Source organism: Microtus oregoni, unplaced genomic scaffold (genome assembly GCF_018167655.1).
Source record: "Microtus oregoni isolate MIOR12 unplaced genomic scaffold, Mior012 000006F_ref0000085, whole genome shotgun sequence".
Taxonomy (NCBI): Eukaryota; Metazoa; Chordata; class Mammalia; order Rodentia; family Cricetidae; genus Microtus; species Microtus oregoni.
Genome location: NW_024543065.1, coordinates 8972096 through 8998741, shown reverse-complemented (window position 1 = coordinate 8998741; position 26646 = coordinate 8972096). Strand labels below are relative to the sequence as shown.

The 26646-nt window shown below is 38.8% G+C and overlaps 1 protein-coding gene across 3 annotated transcripts in view; it reads left to right on the top strand.

Moving 5' to 3' along the window:
* The window catches only part of Lama2 (laminin subunit alpha 2), a 583059-nt gene that overhangs the window by 525424 nt on the left and 30989 nt on the right, over nucleotides 1–26646 (top strand). For all 3 annotated transcript variants that reach the window (XM_041653904.1, XM_041653903.1, XM_041653905.1), the window contains 7 exons: nucleotides 4139–4263; nucleotides 9238–9400; nucleotides 10062–10206; nucleotides 15721–15859; nucleotides 17933–17944; nucleotides 21003–21123; nucleotides 24203–24379. In XM_041653904.1, coding sequence (XP_041509838.1) covers nucleotides 4139–4263; nucleotides 9238–9400; nucleotides 10062–10206; nucleotides 15721–15859; nucleotides 17933–17944; nucleotides 21003–21123; nucleotides 24203–24379 — 882 coding nt within the window. The remainder of the gene's footprint in view (nucleotides 1–4138; nucleotides 4264–9237; nucleotides 9401–10061; nucleotides 10207–15720; nucleotides 15860–17932; nucleotides 17945–21002; nucleotides 21124–24202; nucleotides 24380–26646) is intronic.

Here is a 26646-nt window from a genome sequence, read left to right as displayed (position 1 = left end):
TTTCCTTCTTCTTTACAGATAACTAAGAGAAGGTGTGGTGAACGCTGAAAACAGCTGCCCATGTTTTCTAAACTTGTGTTTGTGAAACCATCCATTTAAAGAACTTTATGTTTTGATGTTTTATTTCTCATTGATCTGATTTATTTTATTTTATTTTATTTCTTTTGAGGCATGGTCTTACAGTGTAGCCAAGGCCTGCTTGGAACTTGTAATCCTCCTGTTTCATCTCCCCAGCTGTTATGATGACAGGCATGTGCCATAACACTCAACAGAACTTCCATCTTTGACTTGTGAACATTCAAATCTGGAAGTGCCATATTTCTAAACCTTCAATAGTGGTTTATTTCTTAACTATGGCACCTATTTTTGGCATTCTTTTTTTTTTTCAGTCACTTGAAAAGCAAAGTGTTTCTTAAATATGCATCATTTTGGCAATCAATTTATGATTTATAAAAGTGAAGTGCCATAAAGCTCATACATCTAATTAAAAGATTTATGAACCTTTAGGAAATATTGTAGGGGCCATTCACTTTCAGATCATGATCGTCTTGAAAAAGTTTCTGAGTTGCTCCTCTCCTCATCCTTCAGAGCAATACACTTAATATTCATAATTGCTCCATGGCAGGTCCCTGTGCATTTCAAATTGCAAAGTGCTCGCATCTGAAAGAAGCTTATGTTGATTAGATGGAATTAGGTGTTGAAAATCCGACCTGTGGGGGAGATGCAGGAACACCACCGAATATAATGGATAAACCTGGGCTTGTCAAAATCACCCTGGGCTGAGATTAGCCAGAGAGTGTAAAAAGGCAGGGTGACCCTACATTCTTGAGAGCTCAACTTTCAGAGAGCGTGAAGCTAATTTGTCTACTTTGTGCAAAAGATGTGACTCTTAAATATGGGAGTTGACTCCACAGCTGCACACCAAAACCATCCTCTCCATAGAGCTACTTATGAATATACACAGTACATAGTAATATGTAGTCACATTGACAACTTTCTCTGCCCCCTCAAAGGAAAATTAGGGCAATACATAGTAGCACAAGGCCATGAATTTTGAAATTATACCTGTGTTGCATTTTTTCTCTATACTGCCTATAAAATATGTCCACAGGTAAGACACTTAACCCTTTGAGCTTCAGGGTTCTTTACTACAGAAGAGCGATGAGAATTTGCACCTCACTTGCATGTAAATAGATACACTAAGACACTTTGATAACATATTATGATCCTCACTATGTGCTAAGTTGCATTCTAATCAATTTATGTGATCTATTTACTATTCAGAGCATAATAAAATTCTTAAGAGATTTTGGCTGTTGTAACAAACTATCATAGAATCCAGCAGTCTGGAAGCAATGAACAACTTTCTCACTGCTCTAGAAACTGAGAGGTCCAGGATCAAAGTACCAATAGGCAGGTATTTAACGTGAGCCCGTTCGGCATGTAAGGCTCCGTCTTGTAATGTGCTCCATATGAGAAGGGGTAAATGATTTTCCTTGGGCCTTTTGTGCAAGGTCACTCATCCCACTCATGGAGGCCCTGCCCTCATAGTCTAACCACTTCCCAAACTCCCACACCTTGCCTGTAAGGTTTTCTCTTCAAGTGTTTGTGTTTTGAAAGGGGAACTCTCTACACAGCCCTGGCTATCCTGGAACTCACTACATAGACCAGAATAGCCTGGGACTTCAAAGAGTTCCACCTGCCTCTACCTCCCATATTCTGGGATTAAAGGCAAGCACCACCATGCCTGGCTTGAGGGTAACATGTTCACTATGAGAATTTGGGAAGGAGATAGACATTCAGGTCACAGCAGGGTAGATACTAAAGTCATCCTTATTTCATAATTAAGGAGACTGAAGAAGAGAGAACTTGAATGTTTTGACCATGTTACACAGTCATTAGTGAAAGGGATTAGATTTGAACATGGAGTAAGAGGCCACCACCCCTAATCTCCATGCTTCGCTGACACAGTGAAAAGTGAGACCATGTGTTTAAAATATATGAAAATTCATAAAATGTGTTTATGTATATGAGTATGTTTTATGTACACATATGCATGTATATATGTATACAAACCAATGGTGGCTATTAGGTATTTTCCAATATGGCTCTCCGCCTTCTCCATCTCTACCAGGGCTTAGGTTACAGTATGCAATCCTGCCTGACTTTTGTGTAGGTGCTGTAGATCCAAACTCAGAAGTGTGTTTCTTTGATGGTTCTAAATCCTTTGAAGTTGGCAGTGAGATTACCCATCACAGTTAGCTTTGGCACAGTTTCTGATGTAGAGAACAGACTATGCCCCCTATTTGTAGTAAATCAGGGCTGGGACAAGAGGTATTTAAACAAGGCTTTCTATCTTGGAGCTGGTCGTTTTTCTCTTTTATGAATGCAGTGTTCACCAAGCTGAAGACCTGCCTCTGTGACAATGACACTAGAACTGACGTTGAGAAGATGCCCTCTTATACCCCAGACTTTGTGCTGCGGATAGCAGCAATCAGAACCTGCATGGATGCATATGGTCCTCTCTTACAAAGCTGCTGCCTTTCTCCTCATTCTCTTGAGATGGAGGCCTACCTGGCTAGGAATGAAAACCCTATCAGCAGTTCTCTACCTGTGGGTCTTGACTCCTTAGGGATCGCCTAAGATCATCAGAAAACATAGCTGTTTATACTATGATTCATAACAGTAGAAAAATTACAGTTAAAAGTAGCAATGAAAATAATTTTATGGTTGGGGGTCACCACTACGTGTAGGATTGTATTAAAGGGTTGCAGCATTAAGAAAGTTAAAAATACTGTTGCAGGTTAATTTATGCATACGATCTCTCCTTCATCATTGAGAACTCTGTGTGAATTCCTTCATGACCTCAAGGGAAAAACATCTTGTGTGTTGTGGGCTGGATTTACCCAAAGTAAACAATATCCATGCACTACGTTTTTTTTAAATGTTTATTTTAAAGTTTCTTTTTTCATTTTACATAGCAACCACAATTCCCTGTTCCTCCCTTCTCCTCACTTCCCACCATCTTTCCCCTCCCAATCACTCCTCAGAAAGGTTAAGGCCTCCCATGGGGTGCCTATGAGGTCTGGAATAGCAAATTGAGAAAGGACCTAGCTCCCCTTCCCTGTATCGCAGCTGAGCAAGGTATCCCTCCACAGGGAATGAGCTCCAAAAAGCCAGTTTATGCACTAGGGATAAATCCCACTGCCAGTAGTCCCACAGATTTCCCAAGCCACAGAACTGTCACCCACATTCAGAGGGCCTTGTTCAATTCTATTCAGGTTTTCAGCTCTCAGTCCAGAGTCAGAAAATTCCCACCAGCTCAGATCAGCTGTCTCTGTACGTTTTCTCATCATGATCTTGCCCCCTTTGCTCATATAATTCCTCCTCCCTCTCTTTGACTGGACTCAACCCAGCATGTACTTGTTCTTAACACACCCTTGTCTGTACTGGGCATTGGTTTTAGGAGCAGAAATAATCTAATTCTCACAATGATCCCATATGGCAGGCACCTGCAGAAAAGCTCAGTAGTTAGCCTAAGGTTAGAAGCTGGAAATCATTTAGTTCTGCCACAACTATACATGCGTTTTCCATTCTCGGACTCCATAAATTAAGAATGGAAAATATTTGAAAAATAAAATTGCACCTACATTGAAAATATACAGATGTTTTCTTGCCAGTTTGTAAATAATGTAGTGTGAGAGCTAATCACACAGAATTAATATTATGTTGCTTTGAGTTTATTATTTAATCTAAAGATCATTAGCAGTATATGGAAAGATGTGTGTATGTTATGTACAAATACCACACCATTTTTATATAAGAGACTTCAGCATCTAAGGACTTACATTATGGATGGGTTTACAATAAAACAGGAACAATTGCTTTTACTAATGGAGATAATACATGTAAATTCAGTTCCATTTTAGGATGACAGGACCCACTGATGAAATATCTGGGCTTTTCCCTTTATGACCTATCTTGTAGTTGCTGTGATGACATAATATGCCCTAAGACGACTGCTAAGATTGTCATACACAACGGATATGAGCTCTTCTGCCTTCTGTTGCTAAGAAGTCACAACTATTGCAACTGGGAAAATCATTAACTCTAACAAATACCTCCTGTCTCCCTGCAGAAGGCCGATGCTGTGCGTGTGATTACGTTCACCGGCTGCATGGGGGAAACTTACTTTGACAACAAACCTATAGGTCTATGGAACTTCCGCGAGATAGAAGGGGACTGCAAGGGCTGCACTGTCAGGTGGGTTTCGATAAGACGATCTGTTCTGCGCAACACGCAGGTTGTATCCATCTATCATGGTGCACAGCAGGGCTCATCGTGCTTATGGTGGATTTACCAAAAGTGGGGGAAACGTCTAGTCCTGGCCCAGCCTTTGTGGGCATTTTCCAAGGACCTTGAAAGTGCCCTTCACCACATCAACATGGCCGTGTGTTTTTTATAAAATCTGCACAGATGAGCAATTTGAACCCCAGTCAATTATGCCAGTGTCTCTTCATAGCCAGGAGAGTTTGCTTATCTATTAATGACGTCTGGTCATGATTACTATTTTATAAGGAGCGTACTCCCCAAACTGATTAAGCATACATGTAGAAACCTATCTTGCATTGCTTTTCCTGTAGGACCTTCAGAATTGACATCTGATCCTTCAAGTGCTTTAAGGGGTAACTGAAGGACTTTGAGATGCGTCTTAAGGTAGGGGGTGGGGGATAAAACTGGTGCTCAGTCCAGGAAAAAGTACCATAACACAGAGCATTAAATGTAAGAAAGAGTCCAAAGCAAACAGGATTTTAAAGTATATCTAGCATAAAATGCATGTGTAGGAAATAGTTTTATGTGAACCTGAGAAGAGAGTATAAAAATAATAACCTAAAAGGAAGGAATTTCTCAACATGAAAATAAAGAACCCCCTAGTCATTTGAGTCTAAAAATGATTAAACTATAGTAAAACTCTGAAGAGTACATTAAATACCTAAAATATTAATGTAAAAATACACAAGAATTCAGAGGTAGCAAGCAGTTTGTGTTTTTAATTCTAATTTAAAGAATGCAGGGACATTCCCAAACCTCAAACCCCATTAACACAGCAAAGCACATGGTACATTTTCTTCTAAATAGCTCTTCTTTTCAGGAAGACTCTCTAAAATACCTCTGAAAGTTTTAATGTCCTTCTGGTACCATAACCTTATCAATATGGCATTAAGACAGGGTGAAAGTCTGACATACTTAAGATGCTTTTATCCAGAACATATTGATACAGAATATGCAAAGCTGTCAATAAAATTCTTTAGTTCAATCAAAGCCATGGGATGCAATGCAAAGTTTGATGGCACATGCCTGTAATCCCAGCACCAAGAATGCAGAGGTTGGAAGATTATTAATTCAACACCAGCCTGAGACACACAAGGTCCAGACTTGCCCCCAAACGTTTCCTTGCTAGTTTTCTAACTGGAATGTTTAGATTATTAACAACAGTAGCAAAAGGAAAGCTTGCAGGACTATTCAACTAGTTGACATTGCAGTATATCGTCATCCACAAATGTACAGTGTCACATCCATAGCTATCTTGGAATACATGTAGCCCATAGACCACAGGTCGAAGGTACCTGATTATCCTAAAACATCAGATCATTATTCTGTCAGTCATAGTTATGAGACTACCACATTAGCAACTGTGTAAAAAACCTTCAGTATGTATTGTATTATCTAGGGAACTTATACTTCCAACCTTCTGATAGTAGGAAGAGTTCAGTTCAAACTCAGTCATCAAAAGATGTATCTACCACATAGAAGGAAGAAAAGATTAATAAGATAGTTAAATTATGAAGTACAATTTTAAAAAAATCCCTTTGGATGGGGTATAAAGTATATTAGATCTAATCCACTTGGGAAGTAGAAAAAGACAAGCTCTCCTGAGTAAATTGGGAGCATGGGAGCCTTGGGAGAGGCTTGAAGGGGAGGGGAGAGGCAGGGAGGGGAGCAGAGAAAAATGTAGAGCTCAATAAAAATCAATAAAAAATTGGAAAAAAATAAAGTATAACTTTGGGAATTTGCTTTGTGAAGGAAGCAGCCCACCACCCTGAGGTAAGCCTCAACAATATTTCACACATAGTAGAAGGTAGTGCTGACTACCCAGTTTTCTACCATAATGCTTTTTGACTAAGCTCCACCTCTGTGCTGTGTTGATCCTCCTGTCAGAGTTGTATTTCTGTTGCTGATGATAAAAACATCACCACTAAAAGTAACTTGGTGATGAGAGGGTTTATCTCAGCTTACAGATTCACATTACAGTCTATCATCAAGGGAAGAACTCAGGCAGGGCAGGGAACTCAAGCAGGCCAGGAACCTAGAGGGAGGAACTGAAGCAGAAGTCACAAGGAAAAGTCCACAATGGATTGGGCCCTCCCACATCAACCATTAACCAAGAAAAAAAAATCTATAGGCTTGCCCACAGGCCAGCCTGGTGGGGATACCTTCTCAATTGATGTGACTTCTCTCCAAATGACTGTAGCTTATGTCAAGGACAGAAACTAATTAGGATGCCTTTCTTTTGCATCCAGCTTTCAAACTAACCTTGTCTTTTTTTTTTAAAGTTCTTTGTTTACATTTTTAAATCCCCAAATATAGAATTATTTAAGTACCTTTTTGCTTTGTGAAATTATTTTGATTAGAATTGTTATTGTGACTTGATGTGCTTTGATTTTGTAGCTGTATAAGTTTTGAGTGGTCTCCTGACGCACTGCTGTCCCCTTTGATTTTACATTTATAACAATAATTTTTATAGAACTCAGGCTATTGTTAGGTATTGTTCTAGGTTTCCTTTGAGAAAGCTTTGTTGTGTTTTTACATAAAAACCAATCATTCAATTTAGAGGACAAAAATCAATTTTGTGATAAAGATAAAGGATAAGTCTACAGGAGGTAGGCTGGGAACATTCTGTAGAGCCATCAGGATGTCATCTTAGGAAGCTGTGGTTTTAGATAAATAATATGAAAGGATGCAGTTGTTGTAATGCTTAAAATAACATTTGGGAAATAACTTATTTTTATTCAAGATAAAATGCCACATTAGGATTAAAATACAAAAACTGCTACAAGTAAAATGCATTTAGCTGAGCATAAAAATTACAATAAACTTTTAAGTACTATGACACAATATACACTCATTTTTGTATGAGCATCCAAAGGGTGTGGCTGCTCCAAACCAGCAGACTTATTCTGTACTTACTTGACCAGACACACAGGTTTGGCACAGAAATAAAAGGGAAATTAAGGTACGCTGTGTTTATGAGGTATAATAGGGTTGCCACATTTCCTTTAAAAGTATGTTCAAAATGGACAGGAGATTAATATAATGTTACATGTTGAAATATTATAGCATATACCTAACTGAACTAACTTTTCCCACTGCAAAATTAGTCATTCAAAGCTGGATTTTCCTTTTTTTTTTTTTTTTTTTACCAATATCAGTGGTGAAGTGAGTGAAGGCAGCTTTCCTACAACTATAGGCTGGCTCACTTCTCGCCTGAAACTCTTGCTCATAAAATGTCTTTTGTTTGAGAGACATAATGTTGTCAGTATTGAAAAGAATTTAGAAATCTAAAAGTGACTGAAACTTTCATGTCACACTTGGGAAATTCCAACATGAATTGTTAAATGGCTTCTGTAAGGTTCTCCAGCACTCCCCAGGGTACCTGATATTTAACTCACATTGAGAGGAAGATAGGTTAGGGACACAAGGACATCAGGGCTTAAATTTCCTAAGCTTTGCATCAGAAAATAAACTGGTATTTCTCTTTTGAGTCTAGAATTTTTGTTATTTGGGGGCACTTTTAAAGTTATCAGTAAGTAACAATGTCTGGGGACAAAGCACATAGAAAGTGGATGTGGCAGGCTCCCACAATCCTTTCCTGAAATAGTCCTGATACCATGGTGGTATGCTATGCAAAGCCCTGGTAAATGAGAACCACAAGGAACATGTATGGCGTCTATTGCAACAACCTCTTAGGTCTAGTGCAGTGTTCCAGAACTTACTGTTCTATCGTGATGAAAGGATAAATAATAGTCAAGTTACTCACTGTCAATAAGCTAATTTAGTCCCTCAGTTTCCAAATTAAGACATTTTATAAATACTGGAAAAAAAGGCATCCTTCATCTTATATTTACTGTTCTTTTTCTCTCTGGCAAGGAGCCAAGAGCAAGTCAACTTGTACAAGTGTGAAGCAGCTCTTCCTACGCAACACGCTCAATTTTATACTCTATAATTTTTTTTATCTCATTAGCCACGATTTCATGAAAATAAAATTTTAGGCAATTATTTTATGACAGAACCATCACACTTCTCATTATCCCCTCTGTCCTCACAACTATACAACATGCCAGTTTCAGAGCTTAAATGATCACTAACATGCAGGTGGGGAAGATTGAAAACTCTCCCCACAGTACATAAAGGATTCTGTGTGGGAGTAGGTAGGTTGCTGGGTGGTTGGGTGCATGTTAGGTACATAGATGCTCAGATACATAGATAGATTAAATAAACTCACACTTGAAAAGAAAATACTTTTTGATTATTATATTTATAAGTTTATCTTAATCATTAGTTATTAAAACAGTATTGAACATATCTATGAATCATTTTGCTATATGAAAATCTCCTTCATCCCACATATGTTTATTACAATCTATTAAGCAAGGGCTAGCATAGATCCTGAGCATATGACTGCTATAGTTAGGGACCCATAACTTCAGGATAATCTCTTAAAGTCACACACTAATGACAAATGCTAATAAAAAACACAAAATGAAATGCAGGCATCTTTTATTGTCTGAATTTAATTTGTCCCAGGAGAACTTGATGGACAGAAGGATTTGGAGATTGGGAGTCTATATTCCAATTTGTTGTGTAGATAGGAAGTATCATAAAAGATTCAGTCTATTCCAAATTCTAACAGTGTTCACAAATATCACCAAGAAGTGCTTAAATATTGTGGAAATTTATTCTAAGTGCTTGTCTAAAATGCCTATGAAAGTCTAGGTAAGAGATTATGGTTTGGGGTCTAAGATTGTGGACAGTGTAGGTGGAGGTAAGGGGGACATGTGCCATTTTTAAGATAGTTTGTATCTAGCAAGAGCTTGTCATCCCATCCTGGGGATAGTCTGGCTCACTGAAGGATGAGAGACAAAATGGGTCCAACTGGTGTGAAATGTCTCTTTTCAGTCCCCAAGTGGAAGACAGTGAGGGGACTATTCAGTTTGACGGAGAAGGTTACGCCCTGGTGAGCCGCCCCATCCGCTGGTACCCCAATATCTCCACAGTCATGTTCAAGTTCCGGACGTTTTCATCAAGTGCTCTCCTGATGTATCTGGCCACACGAGATCTGGTAACATGGAGAATGGGAAATGGGGTTGCTTCCGTTTTTTGTAGAATACCAATACAACTATTAGTTATTGATAAAACTATCAATTAAACCACAAGTGAGTCTGTAATGGTTGTGTAGTTGCCAAGAATGCTACAGAAAATGCTTATATGTTTTCAGTGATGATTTAATCACTATACAGTTTAGTTACTTTTTCTCTGAAGTATCACTACCTGGATAGCTCTTTATGAGAAGCACCCAGTGATAACTTCCCTGGGATAAAATTGTGTAGCTGTATTTGAGAGACCGAGGTTGAAAGGTATTCCTAAATACTCCTGGGCATCATTTTTCTCAGGTCCACATTTCATTAGTAAATTTGTTTGGGTATCTTAACATTTGGCCTGTGTAATACATTTTTCAAAGAAACCCATTTTGCACTACCATCATGAGAGAATGTGTCTCAGTAGTTTGATTGTGGCTATCTGCACTGTAACATCATACTCACAAGCAAACCAAAATTGCAAATAGTAGCACTGGTTCTCTTTCGGAAATGCACTTCTGTCACAGAGTGACACATGCAGCGATCTAGCTATAAGGCCCTTTTAGACGCCCCATAAAAAAAAAATGAATCCCCATGTATTTCTCCGTGTATCTAATCACCGGTGTATTTTCACTCTGTTAATAGAAAGATTTCATGAGTGTGGAGCTCAGTGATGGGCACATAAAAGTCAGCTATGATCTGGGCTCAGGAATGGCTTCTGTTGTCAGCAATCAAAACCATAATGATGGGAAATGGAAATCATTCACCCTGTCAAGGATTCAGAAACAAGGTGAGTTTTTCAAGTAAGAATGCAGTGTGGGCCTTAATCATGCCATCCAAAGCACCCGGGAACCTAATCAGGAGAAGGACCTTGCCTGTAATTTCAGCTACTCACAAGTTCTGTGAAAAATTGATACAGTCATTTCTTTGGCTTACATTATAGGTGGTTTGGATTAGACAAGACTGATTGAAGAGCCAAATGGTTCTCTGTCATTTTCTTTTTTGAAACCGAGAGCTTAATTTGAAAGCATAAAAGTGTCTTACAACTTGTGAAATTATATCCTATAACAGATTTGCAAAGGTGGTATGCTTTTCTATTTTGTCAAGATGTTTCCTTTAGTTTAGAAGCTATAGGGTTGGTATGTCACAGCTATCAATTTCTTGATCTTCAAAAATGTCAAAAACTGTAAATATGTTTCAGAACTTAATTGAAAAGTAATGGCATGACATTTGCTATGGTTCTGGGACTTTTTAAAGTAGAGCATTATTTTATTTGACTTTATAAGGGAGTATTTTTGATCAGTGGTTAGAAAATGGGAAATGCACCCTTAAGCTTATAGATGCTGGCATGTGTGCACATGTACGTGTCCATGTGTCCATGTACTTGGTGGGGTGTGATGTGGTGAGTGTGTGTTTGTGTGTGTGTGTGTGTGATGGCTAATCTTGGTTTTCAGTTCAAGACACTTGAAAAGATGCAACCCCACATCGAGAACGGCCTCCATCAGTTTTATCTGTGGGCACATCTGTGGGGGCACTTTCTTAATTTCCAGTTAATCTACAATGGCCCCACCCTCAGGAGATGGTACCATCTGAAGGCAGATGGGCACGGGCTTGTTTATGAAAGGAGGATAAAGGAGAGCCTGGAAGCAGACCAGTAAGTAGCATTCCTCCATGACTTCTGCTTCAAGCTCCGGTCTTGAGTGACTGCCTCAGCTTTTCTTCAGGGTGAATTGTAACTTCTACGTCATAGAAACCCTTTGCTCTCCTAAATTGTTTTTGGTGAGAGTGTTTTATCACAGCAATGGAAAGAAAATTAAAGCAGGATAAATAATAATAACCGAGATGGAAGGCCCTGTCTCTTAGTTCTCAGTATGGTGTAATAGTGCAACTGTTATTTGGTTAGAATCTCATAATTCTATGTCATTACCCATATCTGAAACTCGAACGTTGATACCTCTGAAAATAAAACTAGATCTAATTAATATTGGTGATGCCAATGTGATATTTTAAGAAAATTTAGATTTAACTCTATACCATCTTCCCACACATTTTGTATTTAATAAATTTTTGCCAGTCATCTACTAAGTACTGTACCAGAACTAACAGAAATCTGAAGCAAATATTTGCCTTCAAGAAACTTAGTCAGATGATACAAGAATCACTAATTGCTGATAGTGTTGTGTATAGTAAGCTAGCACTCTGTCACGGTAAGGTTGAAAGAAAAAAATACCATGACCAAAAGCAGTTTGGGGAGGAAAGGTTTTATTTTTTACCTTTCTCTTCCATAACAGCATTGAAGGCAATCAGGACAGGAATTCAAACAAGGCAAGAACTTAGCGGCAGGAGCTGATGCCGAGGCCATGGAGGAGTGCTGCTTATTGACTTGCTCCTCGGGCTTGTTCAGAATGCTTTCTTATAGCACCCAGGACTTCCAATCCTGAGGTAGTATCACCCACAAATGAACTAGACATTCACCCATTGATAACTAATGGAGAAAATAACCTATTGGTTTGCCTACAGCCAAATCTTGCAGGGGACATTTTTTATTTCCTCAAATGGGGTATCCTCTTCTCAGGTGACTTTAGCTTATGTCAAGTTGATAGAAGTCTATGTAGTATCAGAATAGAACTCTGGATGGAGAAATCAGCTCCAGGAAGGGCCCCTGAGACACAAGCAAGGGGGAAAGAGTGGCCTAGGTGGAGAGCACCTACAGAAAATTCAGAGAAATCCTGGCCTAGGTGGAGAGCACCTGCAGAAATTTCAGAGGAATGCTGCACAAACCCTGGAGCCACTGGATAGCTACATGTGCCAGTTTGAAGCGGCCTCTCCTTGGAGCAGGAGGTGCTTGGAGGAACTCCTTAGGGTAGACAAAAGCCGATGTTAGACTTCAGTAGCTGGTTGCTGCATTCTTCATCCTCATATAAGAGAGACGCAGTGCTCACAGGTAATAAGAACCCTGTGTAGTTCAGGACGGACATTTAATTAGGTGTTTCTCAAGTATCTTTTTTTTTAATTTATCTATTTATTAAAGATTTCTGTCTCTTCCCCACCACCACTTCCCATTTCCCTCCCTCTCCCCCAATCAATTCCCCCTCCCTTGTCAGCCCAAAGAGCAATCAGGGTTCCCTGACCTGTGGGAAGTCCAAGGACCACCCACTTCCGTCCAGGTCTAGTAAGGTGAGCATCCAAACTGCCTAGGCTCCCACAAAGCAAGTACGTGCAGTAGGATCAAAGACCCATAGACTGAGAAGCTTCTGTAAAGCAAAGGACACTGTCACTAAGACAAAAAGGCAACCCACTTACTGGGAGAAGATCTTTACCAACCCCACAACTGACAAAGGTCTGATCTCCAAAATATATAAAGAACTCAAGAAACTAGACCGTAAAAGGCTAATCAACCCAATTATAAAATGGGGCACTGAGCTGAACAGAGATTTCGCAAGTATCTTTACTTACATAAATCCTTCAACTACTGCAGTAGAAATGTTTCTGCCGGACACATGTGAGCAGACACATTATTAGCTGTCAGTAAATGGGTAGACTAAAATGAGTAAGTGATGGTAGAAAATTACCAAATTATACTGAGATAGCAGGGTGAGTCTCTGCCTGTGAGCCAAGAAAATGGCTTTAGCCATAGAGGAATTCAATTCTTCCCCAAGATCACATCTGGGCTTCACTGAAATTTCTTCCAGAGCAACTTGGTCAGTATGTTTGTGACCATTTTGGTTGCTACTGAGATCTTCAGAGGGTCAGGTAAAAGAAGAAAATTAAAGCCAATAATGAGAATGTAGAGGGGAAATGGAGTTGAATAATATCAAGTATCTTATACCCAATAAACGTAGAGGAACAAGATCTGGAATAAACGCTTTTTCTTGGATAACAAGATTGTGTCAGTGATACTGAAAGGGTGGCTAAATTGAGAGACAATATCAGTGTTTTTTGTTTTCTTGGAAAAATAGTTCTATTCGAGACTTATTGTATTTAAGGTACCTTTAGTAACCTAGGGAAGCTGTGTAGATGGCAGGCAATTAGATGTTGCGAGAGTCATGGAAATCTAGAGAGGAGACGAAGAAACTGGAATCATTTCACAGTCAAAATGGTCAAATATGAGTAAGGGTGAGAAAAACTGAGTAGCGTACCAGATTGAGATGACCCACCACCACCTGGAAGCCCACAGATATCGAAAGAGGAGTTACACAAAGACCTTGAAAGGGAGCCAGAGATAAATAATCAAAGAAAGCTGAAATTAATCTTTGCAAGAAGTCCAATGTTAAAGAAGAAAATGAAATAATTTTCTCAAAAGAGGGAGAACTGGGCATGGGTGCACATGGAACTAGAGGCAAGAGGATTAAGAGTTAAAGGAGGTCATCCTTGGATACACAGTATATTCTAGACATGATTACATAAAATCTTGTATGAAAGAAAAAGGAAAAAGAATTTGGGTTATCCTAGAATGCTGACAGGAAATAGGAGCAAAGGAATTCATCATCAAAAGAAATGTGGAATCCATAATAATCCTTTAACAAATTGTCAGAGTGGAAGCTCTTTAGCTTCCAGACTTGTCTAAGATGTATGTGTATATAGAGCTAATTATGTGTAAAGGTAATTAATTAAATATATGAAATTTATGTAATTAATTAAAATTTGAACATTAATTATTAAATAGATCTTAATGGGACAGTCATATCTTTAGGGTGGTTTATCTAGTTTGGTTTATTTTTTCACTTTTTACAAAAGTGGACTTTTGCCTGGTATGATGGTACATGTACTTAATCCTAGCCCTCAGGAGGGAGAGGCAGGAGGATCCCTGGGAGTACAAGGCAAGTCTGATCTGAATAGCAAGTTGCAGGTCAGTCAGAGCTATACACTGAGTGCCTGTTTCTCCAATAGATGGATGGATGATAGATAGATAGATAGATAGATAGATAGATAGATAGATAGATAAAGTGATAGATGATTTTAAGGTTTTGAGGTGTTAAGGTGTTAATAGGTTTCGGGGTATTTTCATGTGCTGATGGTAACTGATTTTATTTAAGATAGATTTTAAGTAGCACTGTAGACTACAATGAAATTTTGTACTTTGCTATTTTTCTTTGTTTTCCAAAGAATCTCTATTATAATGACAAATGGAGAGACCATAATAATCTTGCATGTTCAAAACAATGAGTAATACCTCACCTGTGACCCTCAGTTGGAGCACTGCCCAGTACATCAGCATACTGAAAGATCTGGGCAACCAAATATTAAGATATATGTTTAATACTGTTTGATGCAGTGTACATCATGTGTGTTTGAACCAGGGACATGCAAGAAACTAACATTGTAAACAGTGAACATTTAGAGATTCCCTTCTAACTAATTGGTTTAAATGCCAATTTCCAAACCCACACTCTTTGAGATCTTCCATGAGGCAAAGATGCAGAAGCAAAACCTCACATGAATGAGCTGATGTCTCAATATATATCAAGGACCCCGAACATATGACGTACTTAAAGGGCAAGTCTAAGCTAAGCATATAGCATGCCCAGGAATCATATCACTCAGAAGGAGCCTACCCTGATCCTTTAAAAAATGAATGAGGAAAACCCATGATATAAGAATTCCCATTTTGTTTTCTAAACAATGCAGTCTCAGCAGAGATGTGTGTTCTTTCTTCTTCCTTCTCTAGGTCTACGTTCTAGTCCTCTCCACATAAGAAAATCCGTTGAGATCTAAGAGAAAAGCAATTAGGAGTAAGGACAGTATATCACTCATGACACAGCCTCCCAGAATAAAATGTGTTTTATATTAGATGTGGGTCTCACCGACTCATGGAACCAAACATCCACATCTCTCCATCAGCATGTGTCATGGTTTTATACAAGGAAGTAACACTTTGCAGATGAACAGAAACCTCAGTAGTTCTGAAGAGACTGAAATTCACAGGAAGAGGCTAAGAGTTGAAACATTTCTAATTATCTAATTCTAGCTAGATAGTCCTGTGAACACAATACTCATTTTCTTTAGCATGAGAAACCATGTCTAGTGGTTTGTTGATAGCCATCTAAGCTGTTTTCTTTTGTCTCCACTGATTGCCTTCCTTGTGTGGAAACCATTATTTCCATGCTTCGGTGTGAATGTTTCAATAATGTACTGTATTTATGCTATTGTTGTGCATTAAATAGTTTACATATATAATATACATGCTGAGAGAACACTAATGTCTATTCAAACTTTAGACTGAAGGTATCTCCAGTTGTCAACAAGAGCATAGCTATGGTAGACCTTGCGTTAATTAAATGGAAAATTCCTATCTCTATTACAGCCAACATATCGATTGTCGACATCGATACAAACCAGGAGGAGAACGTAGCCACTTCATCTTCTGGAAACAACTTTGGTCTTGACTTGAAAGCAGATGACAAAATATATTTTGGTGGCCTGCCAACTCTGAGAAACTTGAGGTAATCTAGTGTATACTTAAAGGGAAAGTTTTAATTAAATGGCCATTGTGTCTCGTAGAGTTGGGAAGTTTAATTACAATGGCAATGCCATATAACCTTTAGCTATAGAAAGGACTAATCAAAAAAAAAATCATGTTGTATGTAAGAGCAACGCAAGGATTTGGGAACTGGGGATTAATTTGACATCTTTGTTGAAGAGATAAATTGGAATGGCTGTTTCTCTTACATTCACCTGCTGAAAGGAATTATGAAAGTAATTAAAGGTGGAAGCCGAAGCTGAATATGAGTCCTGTAATTGCTGCTCTCTGTGCACAGTTGCCAGAGAGAATGGCATTCTGACATTGTGCAGGCGTCTGAAAATTAGTCAGTGTTCAAGATGCTGTGAGTATAAGCTATGTTATTGCTGACATTAGCATCATAATACAATAGTGGAGCTTCCCCACGTATCCAGTACCAAACGACATTTGTTATTCACATGCCTGTTCCAACATAATTTAGACACTTCTCATATGCTCTGTAGGGAGCAGGATAGAAAGACATCAGTAACTCATAGGGCAGTTAGCTCAAAAGCAGGAACTAAAAAGTCAGAAAGTAGCCCATGCGGTATTTAATTAATTTGCTGCTTAATATAAAACATGAGAATCAAATCCCATAGAGTATCTGGTACTGGATCTTAGCTGAATCTGATTAAAATGGGATGAATTGATCTGGTTAATTTGTGGGTAGCTATGACACTCTCAGAGCACCATGTTTTGAGGGTTTTCATTTCTGGTTTCTGGCTTTTTCTTGGTGGTTTATAAAGGTTATGAAAGTCCTTCAAAGGTATTTCTACTCAATAAAAATAGAACATCTGGAGATACCTTAGAATGTCATCATCGGAAACCATGGGGACAGTTAGCTCCCTATTTCCCATCAACAGGTCCCTGAACAGAGGAACCTTGGTCTCATTTTAAATATCAGTTTTATATCAACTGAAGTTGTTTTTTCTCAAATCTACTCCTAGATTGGGCAATTGTCTAATTACCAGCTTTTCATAGTGTATATTGATAAGCTTCATGGTACAGATCATGAGTGCATGATCACACACATGTTCACACACTATATATATATATATATACATATATACATATGTACATACATATAATCAGTATATTAATTTGTTTGTAATATAATTCTGAAATATCGAATCATAAAAATCACTACATATCAAAATTATTTGAAAGGTGTTATAGCCATCACTTAGTTGTTTCTTTGTTAAATAAGCATCTAATACTATGTGCTGTTTCATACCAAACGCTGGTGATCCAGTACTTATTTAAGCCCAAGATATACCTTGAAAAATCATTTAGAATGAATTAAATGTAGTGAAATAAGACTACCTAAAAGTAGTTCACTTAGTCTAGTGAAGATTTTTATTATTTGAAAGTGAATTCTTGAAACACCCACAAACACATCATGAATTTACTTCATTGAGAATAATTTGTATCTTGGTGTTTATTTGGAAACTATTTATGCTCTAAATCTTTATCACCAAAATGTTACTTTTTCCATTCAGCAATTTAAAATACAATACTGCTGCAGAATGGCCTACTATTTTAATATAGTCTTGAATGCCTACCTGTGATTGACAAATTATTCATGCATTCATGGGTTGTTTTGTGCCGTCAGTACCACTGTATTATGATGTGGTAAACACAAATTATTTTCACCTGTACTGTTAAATTTGAGCTTCTTGAGAGCTGATATTTATAAACTGTTCATAAGCAACATGTTCATACACTTTCTCATATATTATGTCAAAAGAATAAGAACTTTAAATTTGTATTCCAAAATAAAAATGTCTAGGAGGTAATGTTAGGTGAGTGGCCATCTCTGAAGTTTGGTTTCACTTCCATTGAGGACATTGGTCTATTCTGTATACTTTCCTTTTTAAATATTCCTTTCTATGAGGTGGGTTTTAAATAAGATTTATTATTAATGTTTGTTGTTTTATTAAGTGAAAATTATAAATAATTTTTATAAGCAAATGGTTATAAGTAAATTGTTTTTTTTTTTCTCTTCCCTTTGGCTTAGTATGAAAGCAAGGTAAAATTTAAATTTATGCATGTCTTCTTCAAGTGCATGGCTGGGGACATTTGGCTTTGTGGGGCCAGCAGCAGGGCAGAAGCAAAGCAACACCGATGCAATTGCTTCCACAGTAGATTTCATGAGCAAATAATGCGTGCTGCAAGAGTCCTCATGCTTCCCAGCACTTACAAAGAGGCTGCTGCTTGCCCACCATCAGTCAGGTTACAACATCTGTTGTCTCACTGCCTCCTTGTGCAGACACTTGGCACAGCACCTCCTGGTGGCCAGCAGGCCATACACACATGGACGCTGGCCAGTCAAGTTTATGAGCATAGTCTAATTCTGGGGAGCCATGTTAAGATGGCTACTGAAGCAGAACTTAGACTCTGGCCTCCCCAGCACTGTGCTGTTTGCTCAGCACACCACCCGTGCTACTGAATGCTCAGCGCTGCCTTCTTGCTTTCTGCAAAGATGCATTTACATGGCCAACGCACCTCTCGTCAAAGCCGCTTGTTTATTGCCATTTATAAAATTTTCTATGGAGCCAAATGAAAAAAACCTCTGCAGGTACTACAGGTTCTATTTCAAACAAATCTTTAAGAGTGGAGAGATTTAGCAACAGTCTCCATATAGCTTTTTAGCTGCCTTTGCATTCTTCCCTGAAGGCAGATATTCGTAAGAATTAGCAGTCTTGTAAGTGGCTGATCAAATCCTAGAGATGTGGATGGATGGCTGACCCTGGCCAAAAGCAAAGGTGTTTTGGCATTTCAGAGACTCATTCTGCCAGAATTCTGAACAGGAGATAATGAAAACTGAAGTGGCCCAGGAAATGTTTAAAGCCAAGACCAGATTTTAGTATCAAAAACTAGAAAACATAGACGGTAGGAAGATTAAAAACAACTCATTTTTTTTTCATGACATCATTCTGCTACTAGTCATGTCCTGTTTGCAGAGAAGGGTAAAAAGCAAAGACTGAACATTCATTGCACATACACAGAAATAAAGCTCCACGTTAGCACTGTGTAATTTTTGTGCTTGAGTGGTGGTCCTCGGGAAAGAGACCTGTGGCTGCCTTAAAAAAAGCAAATCGCTGTACCGTGACTCATCCCCGAGACTTTCGTAATGTTGAACTTGCTGAATCATTACACTTTGAGAAGGATCTTGGTATTTCCATGAAACAATAAGCTTGTTGGAGTGACTCACTTTATTGACAAAACTTCCCCAACCCCCCAAATTGTGATAGATCTGTCCTCCTCTAAAGCAAGTGAGCACTGCAAGTGAAATCCACCATCCCCTTCACTTTGTAGATGATGATAAGTAACACCCCTTCCCCCCAGCTGGCAGGGTTCTTCATAATTACTGACTAAAGGAACAGAAGGAAGAGACCTTGGGAACCAGAGGAAATGATCAAAGGAAATAAAGAAGTTCCAGAGAGACGGTGGTGGAAGTGGAGAGGAGAACAAACACTTGACAAGAAATAAATCACCTGGTACAGACTGCCAGGGTCTAATTTGCTTTCCCACCTGTTTTCCCTCATGCCGTGTGTCTTTTATAAAGACGAAAATGAGAAACTTGGCATCAAGGGATGACTAGAGGAGAATTAATCATTAGCCTATCAAGTACAATATTGGTGTCGGCTGGACACTTTCCAGATGTTCATCAACACTACGTAATGAAAATTTGCCATTTTTACTCCTATATTTTGACACTGTTCAGTGTAGTAGCTACTAGCCACTGTGAACATTTTACACACATGCGCACATGCCTGCACACACAGCTCCTTCTCAGCACAAACCACATTGCAGGTCCTATAATCAAGATGCCTGAGAACTAATACACTCCTGAAGAGAGCACGTCTACCACCAGAGAAAGATCTGCTGTCATAGCCTCAAGAGATGTCATCACCATGCATGTTCTATCAGTATGTGTGAACTGTGCATTTAAATGTGCTGCATTCTGCAGTACATCCAGACTATGGTCATCAAATACATAGGCACTACTGTCATTGTCGCCATGCCTGCTTACACATACAAATATGGAATCCGAGGGAAATCAGATCACTTAGTCAATATCAAGTAATAAATCAGAGCAGCATGTAGGAGTCGAAGGCAAGGAATTAATTTCTTATTTTGTAATCTATTAGCATCCTTGATGTGTCATTAGAAGTAGTGAGCAGAAAGCCAGCATTTAAATGTGGTTTGGGGGTAGAAGGCATGAACCAAATTAGAAGAGCTGACTACTTTGCATTATGTCGCCTTATTTTGTTATGGCACACACACATGCACATACATATTCACACTCACATACATACCCATGCACAGGTACATGTACACACACACACATATACACACTCACACACATTCTGTCACACACATCCTCACGTATGTGCACACATGCATACACCTACACACTTCTTTCTAGCTTCAGGAATGTTTCAAATAAACATTTCCAAATATTTTTCTTACATTTTGAACGAGATTTTAGAGAGCTTTTTATAAATAATTGAATTATTCTGCCCACACAATTATCTGCTCTGTCATGGAAACAACAAGCACTTATTTCATTATGCACATGAAGCATTAATAAGTCAGTTGACTTCTGGGCCTCGTGTTGAAACGCTGTGAGGGAAGCTGCTCTTAGAAGAAAAAGATATCAGAACTCTGTGTACAGACTGATGTCAACATCCAGTCAGCCAACTTCCACATAACAGAAAGCACAGTTTGTGATGTGCAAGTGTGTGCGTGTGCACTTTGATGGGCATGTCCTTGCTTCTGTGTGTGTGTGTGTGTGCATGTGTGTGTGTGTGCATGTGTGTGTGCATGTGTGTGTGCATGTGTGTGTGCATGTGTGTGTGCATGTGTGTGTGCATGTGCGCGTGTGTGCGTGCGCATGTGTGTGCGCATGTGTGTGCGCATGTGTGTGTGCGCATGTGTGTGTGCATGTGTGTGTGTGCGCATGTGTGTGTGTGTGTGTGCGCATGTGTGTGTGTTCCACATGGCTCCCTTCCAGTGCTCGACAACTACACGGCCATTAGTCTAACGGTGTTGCTTTGATTCTCCATTTGACCACTCAATAGGCCAGAAGTAAACGTGAAGAAGTATTCCGGCTGCCTCAAAGACATTGAAATTTCAAGGACTCCGTACAATATACTCAGTAGCCCCGATTATGTTGGTGTTACCAAAGGCTGTTCACTGGAGGTTGGTTAATTTCTAAAGGTTCTATAACATATTTGGGTCATATTTCACTTATTTAATGTGAGTGCTTTTGCCAGGATTGTTCCTTTGTTAGTATGGTTCAGATTTGTTCTGATCTTTTCTTAGTCATGCATAGAGGACAGAGTAAGACAGAAACATCCTATAAGTTACTGTGATAGAAATGGTATTATACAGAGTCAAAATGTATCCCACTTTCCACGTCCTGTAGTACTTGAGTACATAGCAGGTATCTTAATAGGAATTGCTCTTCTGGTTGGTTCCTTTTTAATAACATTTCTTCTCATTTTTGTTATCTTTTCTAAATTCATTTTACATTTGCACATTATACAGCTTGGTTACCTTTATCTAGAATATGTTAATAGTTTACACAGACAGTACCACTATCCATCATTCTCACCAGTGTGCAACATCTTGTCCACAGTTTACACAGATGATAACCCCACCCACCACCTCACCGGTGCACAGCATCTTGTCTACAGTTTACATAATGGTACCACCATCCAGCATCTCACCAATGTGCAGCGTCTTGTCCACAGTTTACACAGATAGTAACACCACCCACGACCTCATCAGTGCGCAGCATCTTGTCCACAGTTAATACAGATGGTACCACCATCCACAGCCTCACTAGTGCACAGCATCTTGTCCACAGTTTACACAGATGGTAACACCACCCATGACCTCACCAATGTGCAATGTCTTGTCCACAGTTTACATAAACAGTAACACCATCCATCACCTCACCAGTGCACAGCATCTGATCTACAGCCTTGAAGTTGGATGTTGTGTTTTGTCCTACTCTGCAAAGATTCATGTGACATGAATGTGAAATTCTCTTGTATCTCAGAATCTCTTCTTTGTTGTTAGTGCAGCCGGGGGAATGTGTGCTCAGTAGTGGCTCTTCAGCTCTGGCCAGTCAATGTGAGAAAGACTCAGAGCATCACTTTCCCCTCTTATAACATCTATAATCAAGCTAAAAATTACCATAAATTACTAACAAGAATTTTATGAAAATTCTATAGTAATGAGATTTTAAAATAAGAAAATGTTGACTCTATCAAACACTAATTTTTAATTACCTATTCTGATGTAACTGTTCATTTTTGCTGCTTTCTTCAATTCAAATAATTTTGAATCACTCCAGTGGACTTCAATGAAATGAAGAAGGGACAGGGAAATAGAGAAAAGAGTGGATTTGCCTTCTGGCTGTGAGACTGCAAGATTGGGACAGACCTGTCTGGGTCTTCATTGTTCATAGCTGCAGGCTCTCTGTGAAATGGTCATAGACTCCCACTCCAAGTCTAAGGAGAAATACAGAAAGCACGAATACTCTAAGGGTCCACACTGTCTTCTTAAGGAAACCTTGCATAGAGTTAAAACCTTCAACGTCTAACTCTCATATGCACTCAAAAGCTATATGCTTGGGAGTGAAAAGCTGTCCAGAGCAATGAACAGCCTGTGGCACAATATAAAGGCATCCTATGTAAAGATTCTTATGTAAAGGCATTCCAGAATAGAAAATTATTTGCCTAAAATAAGAGGCAGAAATTTGAAATGGATAAATACTGAAAAGTCCGCAAATTAGTTTTATCTGAAACATCTAAAATTGTGAAATTTGAAAATCAGAATAGAAAGTAGATTACTCATTTTCTTTCAATGGCTATGCCATTTTGCTGGACTTGAAACCCTGTGCAGGGGTGCAAGGGTGCAGGGATGGGGGGTAGCCCACATGAAAAGATTTTTTGCCTTTCCTCCAAAATATCAGAGACTTTTAAAAATGAGTATTTTGGGTACCTTAAATGTCAAATGGAATGGTCTTGCTAGAATAAATGTGAGCACTTTTAGATGGTAGAATTCCTCCAGCTATTAAAAGCAGTGATAAACCTGGCAGTGGTGGCACATGCCTTCAATCCCAGCACTAGGGAGTCAGAGGTAGGTGGATCTCTGTGAGTTCAAGGCCAACCTGGTCTACAGAGTGAGTTCTAGGACAGCTAGGGCTGTTACCCAGGGAAAAAAAGAAAGAAAGAAAGAAAGAAAGAAAGAAAGAAAGAAAGAAAGAAAGAGATGATGAACTATATTTATTTACTGGCAAAAAACCTTACATATTTGAAAAATGATGCTGCAGGACTGGAGAGAAAGCTCAGTGGTTAAGGACCCGTACTGCTCTTGCAGAGGAACTGATTGCCTATGGCTCCCACAGAAGATGCCTCACAACTGCCTCTAACTCTCTCCTGAGGTAGATCTTAAGTCCTTGGCCTCTGTGGACATGTGCTCACTTCCCCCACCCTAGCCCCCCCCCACACACACACATAATTTAGAAGCAAAGCAAAGTCTAAGAGAACGTAAAGAGGTGATTCAGTCTAAACATGAAAAGAATGAAGGAGAGGACAAGGTTGTGAAAGATAGGGCGAAGGAATAGATGAATTCTAGATGATTCCCTGCTTTCTGCATGATTTTGAGAGATGAGTCATTTTCTCCCCTTTGTACTCAGTCAGTCTCTGAAGCACGAGCTTATGAATTCCATGGCTAGCAGCAAAACACTGATAATATTTTGAAAAAACAAACATGCAATATTGGATTTATCTATTTTTAATAATTAGGATATATCTCTAGAAATTATTCTAGAACTATTTGTACTCTTGATATTAATGACCACTCTCCCATGGGCTCATCCTGAGGAAGAATGTAAATATAAGCCATGGTCATACAAAACTTTACAGCACAAAATATTAACTGATATTTCATAGCCAAGAGATTTAAGAAAGACAGCAATGTAGATTTAAGACAAAAAAAACATGTTGTCTATCAATATCCTTCCACATTTTATGTCAAGTATTAAATATTTAAACAGAAGTCATACTTTTTACCTTTAAAGCTGAACTGTTCAAAAAATTAACAGTATTATTTCTTCAATGGCTCTTAAGCTCTCAAAGGGACTATAGATTTTCATGTTCCCTAAAATTACACTATTTTTATAATCATGTTGAAAGTATTGAAAATGGAGGTGGCGTGGAGAATTTAGTCCCTTATCTCTAATGATTTCTCTTTGTTTTTCCCACAGAATGTTTATACAGTTAGCTTTCCCAAGCCTGGTTTTGTGGAGCTTGCCCCTGTGCCCATTGATGTCGGGACAGAAATCAATCTGTCCTTCAGTACGAAGAATGAGTCTGGAATCATTCTCTTGGGAAGTGGAGGAACACCAATACCACCCAGGAGGAAACGGAGGCAAACTGGACAGGTACCTTCACCACTCATTCATAAGAGGCTTTCCCCTCACTTTAGGAGTACCTTTAGGAGGTGGGGAGATGTTTGGTTGAGATGGTCAGTTGATAAAATGCCTGTCTTGATTAATACCATTACATTGGTTTTATATTTTAGAGTTGAATCACTTATTTTGACTGTAATCTTGGTAAAACCAGGACTGGTCATTCTCAGTGAGAAGATTCATACCAAGTCAGATATAATCAAATGTAAAGCAAATAAGTAAATTGTTGTGCAAATATATCTTTGAATATGAAAACACCTTTACAAGTGAGATGATGTCATTCTTATTAGATGCTTGTATGTGTGTATGTGTTTGTAGGTACAGGTACATATATGTGCATAGGGGCATGTCATGTACATATGTGTGAGACAGCCTCACACTGGCCTATAACTCACCAGGTAGGTTAGGATGTCTGGCCAGCAAGCCCCAAACATCTTCCTGTATCCACCTCCCTAGTTCTGGAATTACAGGCATGTGCAGCTGCACCTGGATTCCTTTTTATAGCATGGATTCTAGGGATTGAACTGAAGTCTTCACGTTTGCAAAGCAAGTGCTTTGCCAACTGAGCTGTCATCTCCCAGGCCTTTTAAATTGTTCAATTTTAATCTTGAGTGATCATTAGTAGACAATAGAATCTTAATTTCTTTCGCTAAAACATAATTAAACCTACAACAAAAGATTAGGTAAGCGGAGCAAGCACTATATGGCCTTGAGAATGTCAAGAATGCGTGGAGAGGCTGGTGAGATGGTCCAGTGGGTTAAGGTCTTTTCTGCCTGATGCACTGCATGAGTTTGATTCTTAGGGCCCACATGGTGGGAGAGACTGGTTCCCACAAGTTGTCCTCTGATTTTGGCTTCATGCCTCATACGATGGCAGTTATGTGTCCCCACATGCCCACAAACATGTTCACAAAATGAATAAATTCTTAAATAGAATTCTTAAGGAAACCAGTATAATCTAATATTTCAAAAATTAAAAAAGAATCATAAAACTGTCACAATAGATTTAAGAAAACATTAGGCAAAATTTAACAGCCTTCATAATTAAAAAAAAACACTTAGTAAACTAAGAGGAAGAAATATTCTATCTGTAAAACAATAATGATTAGTGCTCCTGATGGAAGAGCATCACAGACATGCAATGTGCTATAAAATCAGGACTTAGATGGGCTGATGAGGGAGGGGGACTTGATCGGGGAAGGGGGAGGGAAATGGGAGGCAGTGGTGGGGAAAAGGCAGAAATCTTTAATAAATAAATTAAATTAAATAAATAAATAAATAAATAAATAATCAGGACTTAGAAAAAGAAGGCTATTTCCTAGGCGTCAATCTCTCTGCTACAGCAACAAAAGAAAAATTAGCTAGACAGAAAGAAGAATTGTGTGCTTTGAAAACAAACACAGCAAGTTAACATAGATGAGGAAACTGTAAAGTTTATTGAAAGCCATTGAAGTCATCCTTAATGAGTGCACATATTCATCTTGTTAGCAGGGAAAAACTCATTAAAAATAGGTCAATTCTCCATAATACGATGTACAGAGATTTAATTTCGGTATACCATCTTGTCTTTCTTGCAAATTGAGGCATTTTTTTAATTATAGCAAAAATAAAAACCCACAAAAACACCTGAAATGGAAGAATATGGTGGTAGAACCGCTGTAGCAGGGTCTTGCTCCATCTACGTCAGAGATTTAGACTCTAGTAATGTTTTCATTCCTGGAAAATTCTGTCCTGGTAGAATAGAAGAGAGAAGACTGGATATGTCCAAGCATAAATACAAGGACATTTACCAATAGGTGGCCTCTCCGATCATTAACAAAACAGTAGGCATTCGGTGAATGAGTCCAGGGTTGTTGGTTTATATACAGGAAAGAATAAAACAATTTCTACTTCATAACAAAGTGAAAAATAAGTTCCCAGAAAATAAAACTGTAATTATGGAAAGAAAAGTAAGTTTAAAATTTTTTTGACCTATCTTGCTATTTTATTTTATTTTTTTTATTTATTAAAAATTTCTGCCTCCACAACCGGCGGGCGATGGTGGCGCACGCCTTTAATCCCAGCACTCGGGAGGCAGAGGTAGGCGGATCTCTGTGAGTTCGAGACCAGCCTGGTCTACAGAGCTAGTTCCAGGACAGGCTCCAAAGCCACAGAGAAACCCTGTCTCGAAAAACCAAAAAAAAAGAAAAAAAATCTGCCTCCTCCCGGCCACCGCCTCCCATTTCCCTCCCCCTCCTCCA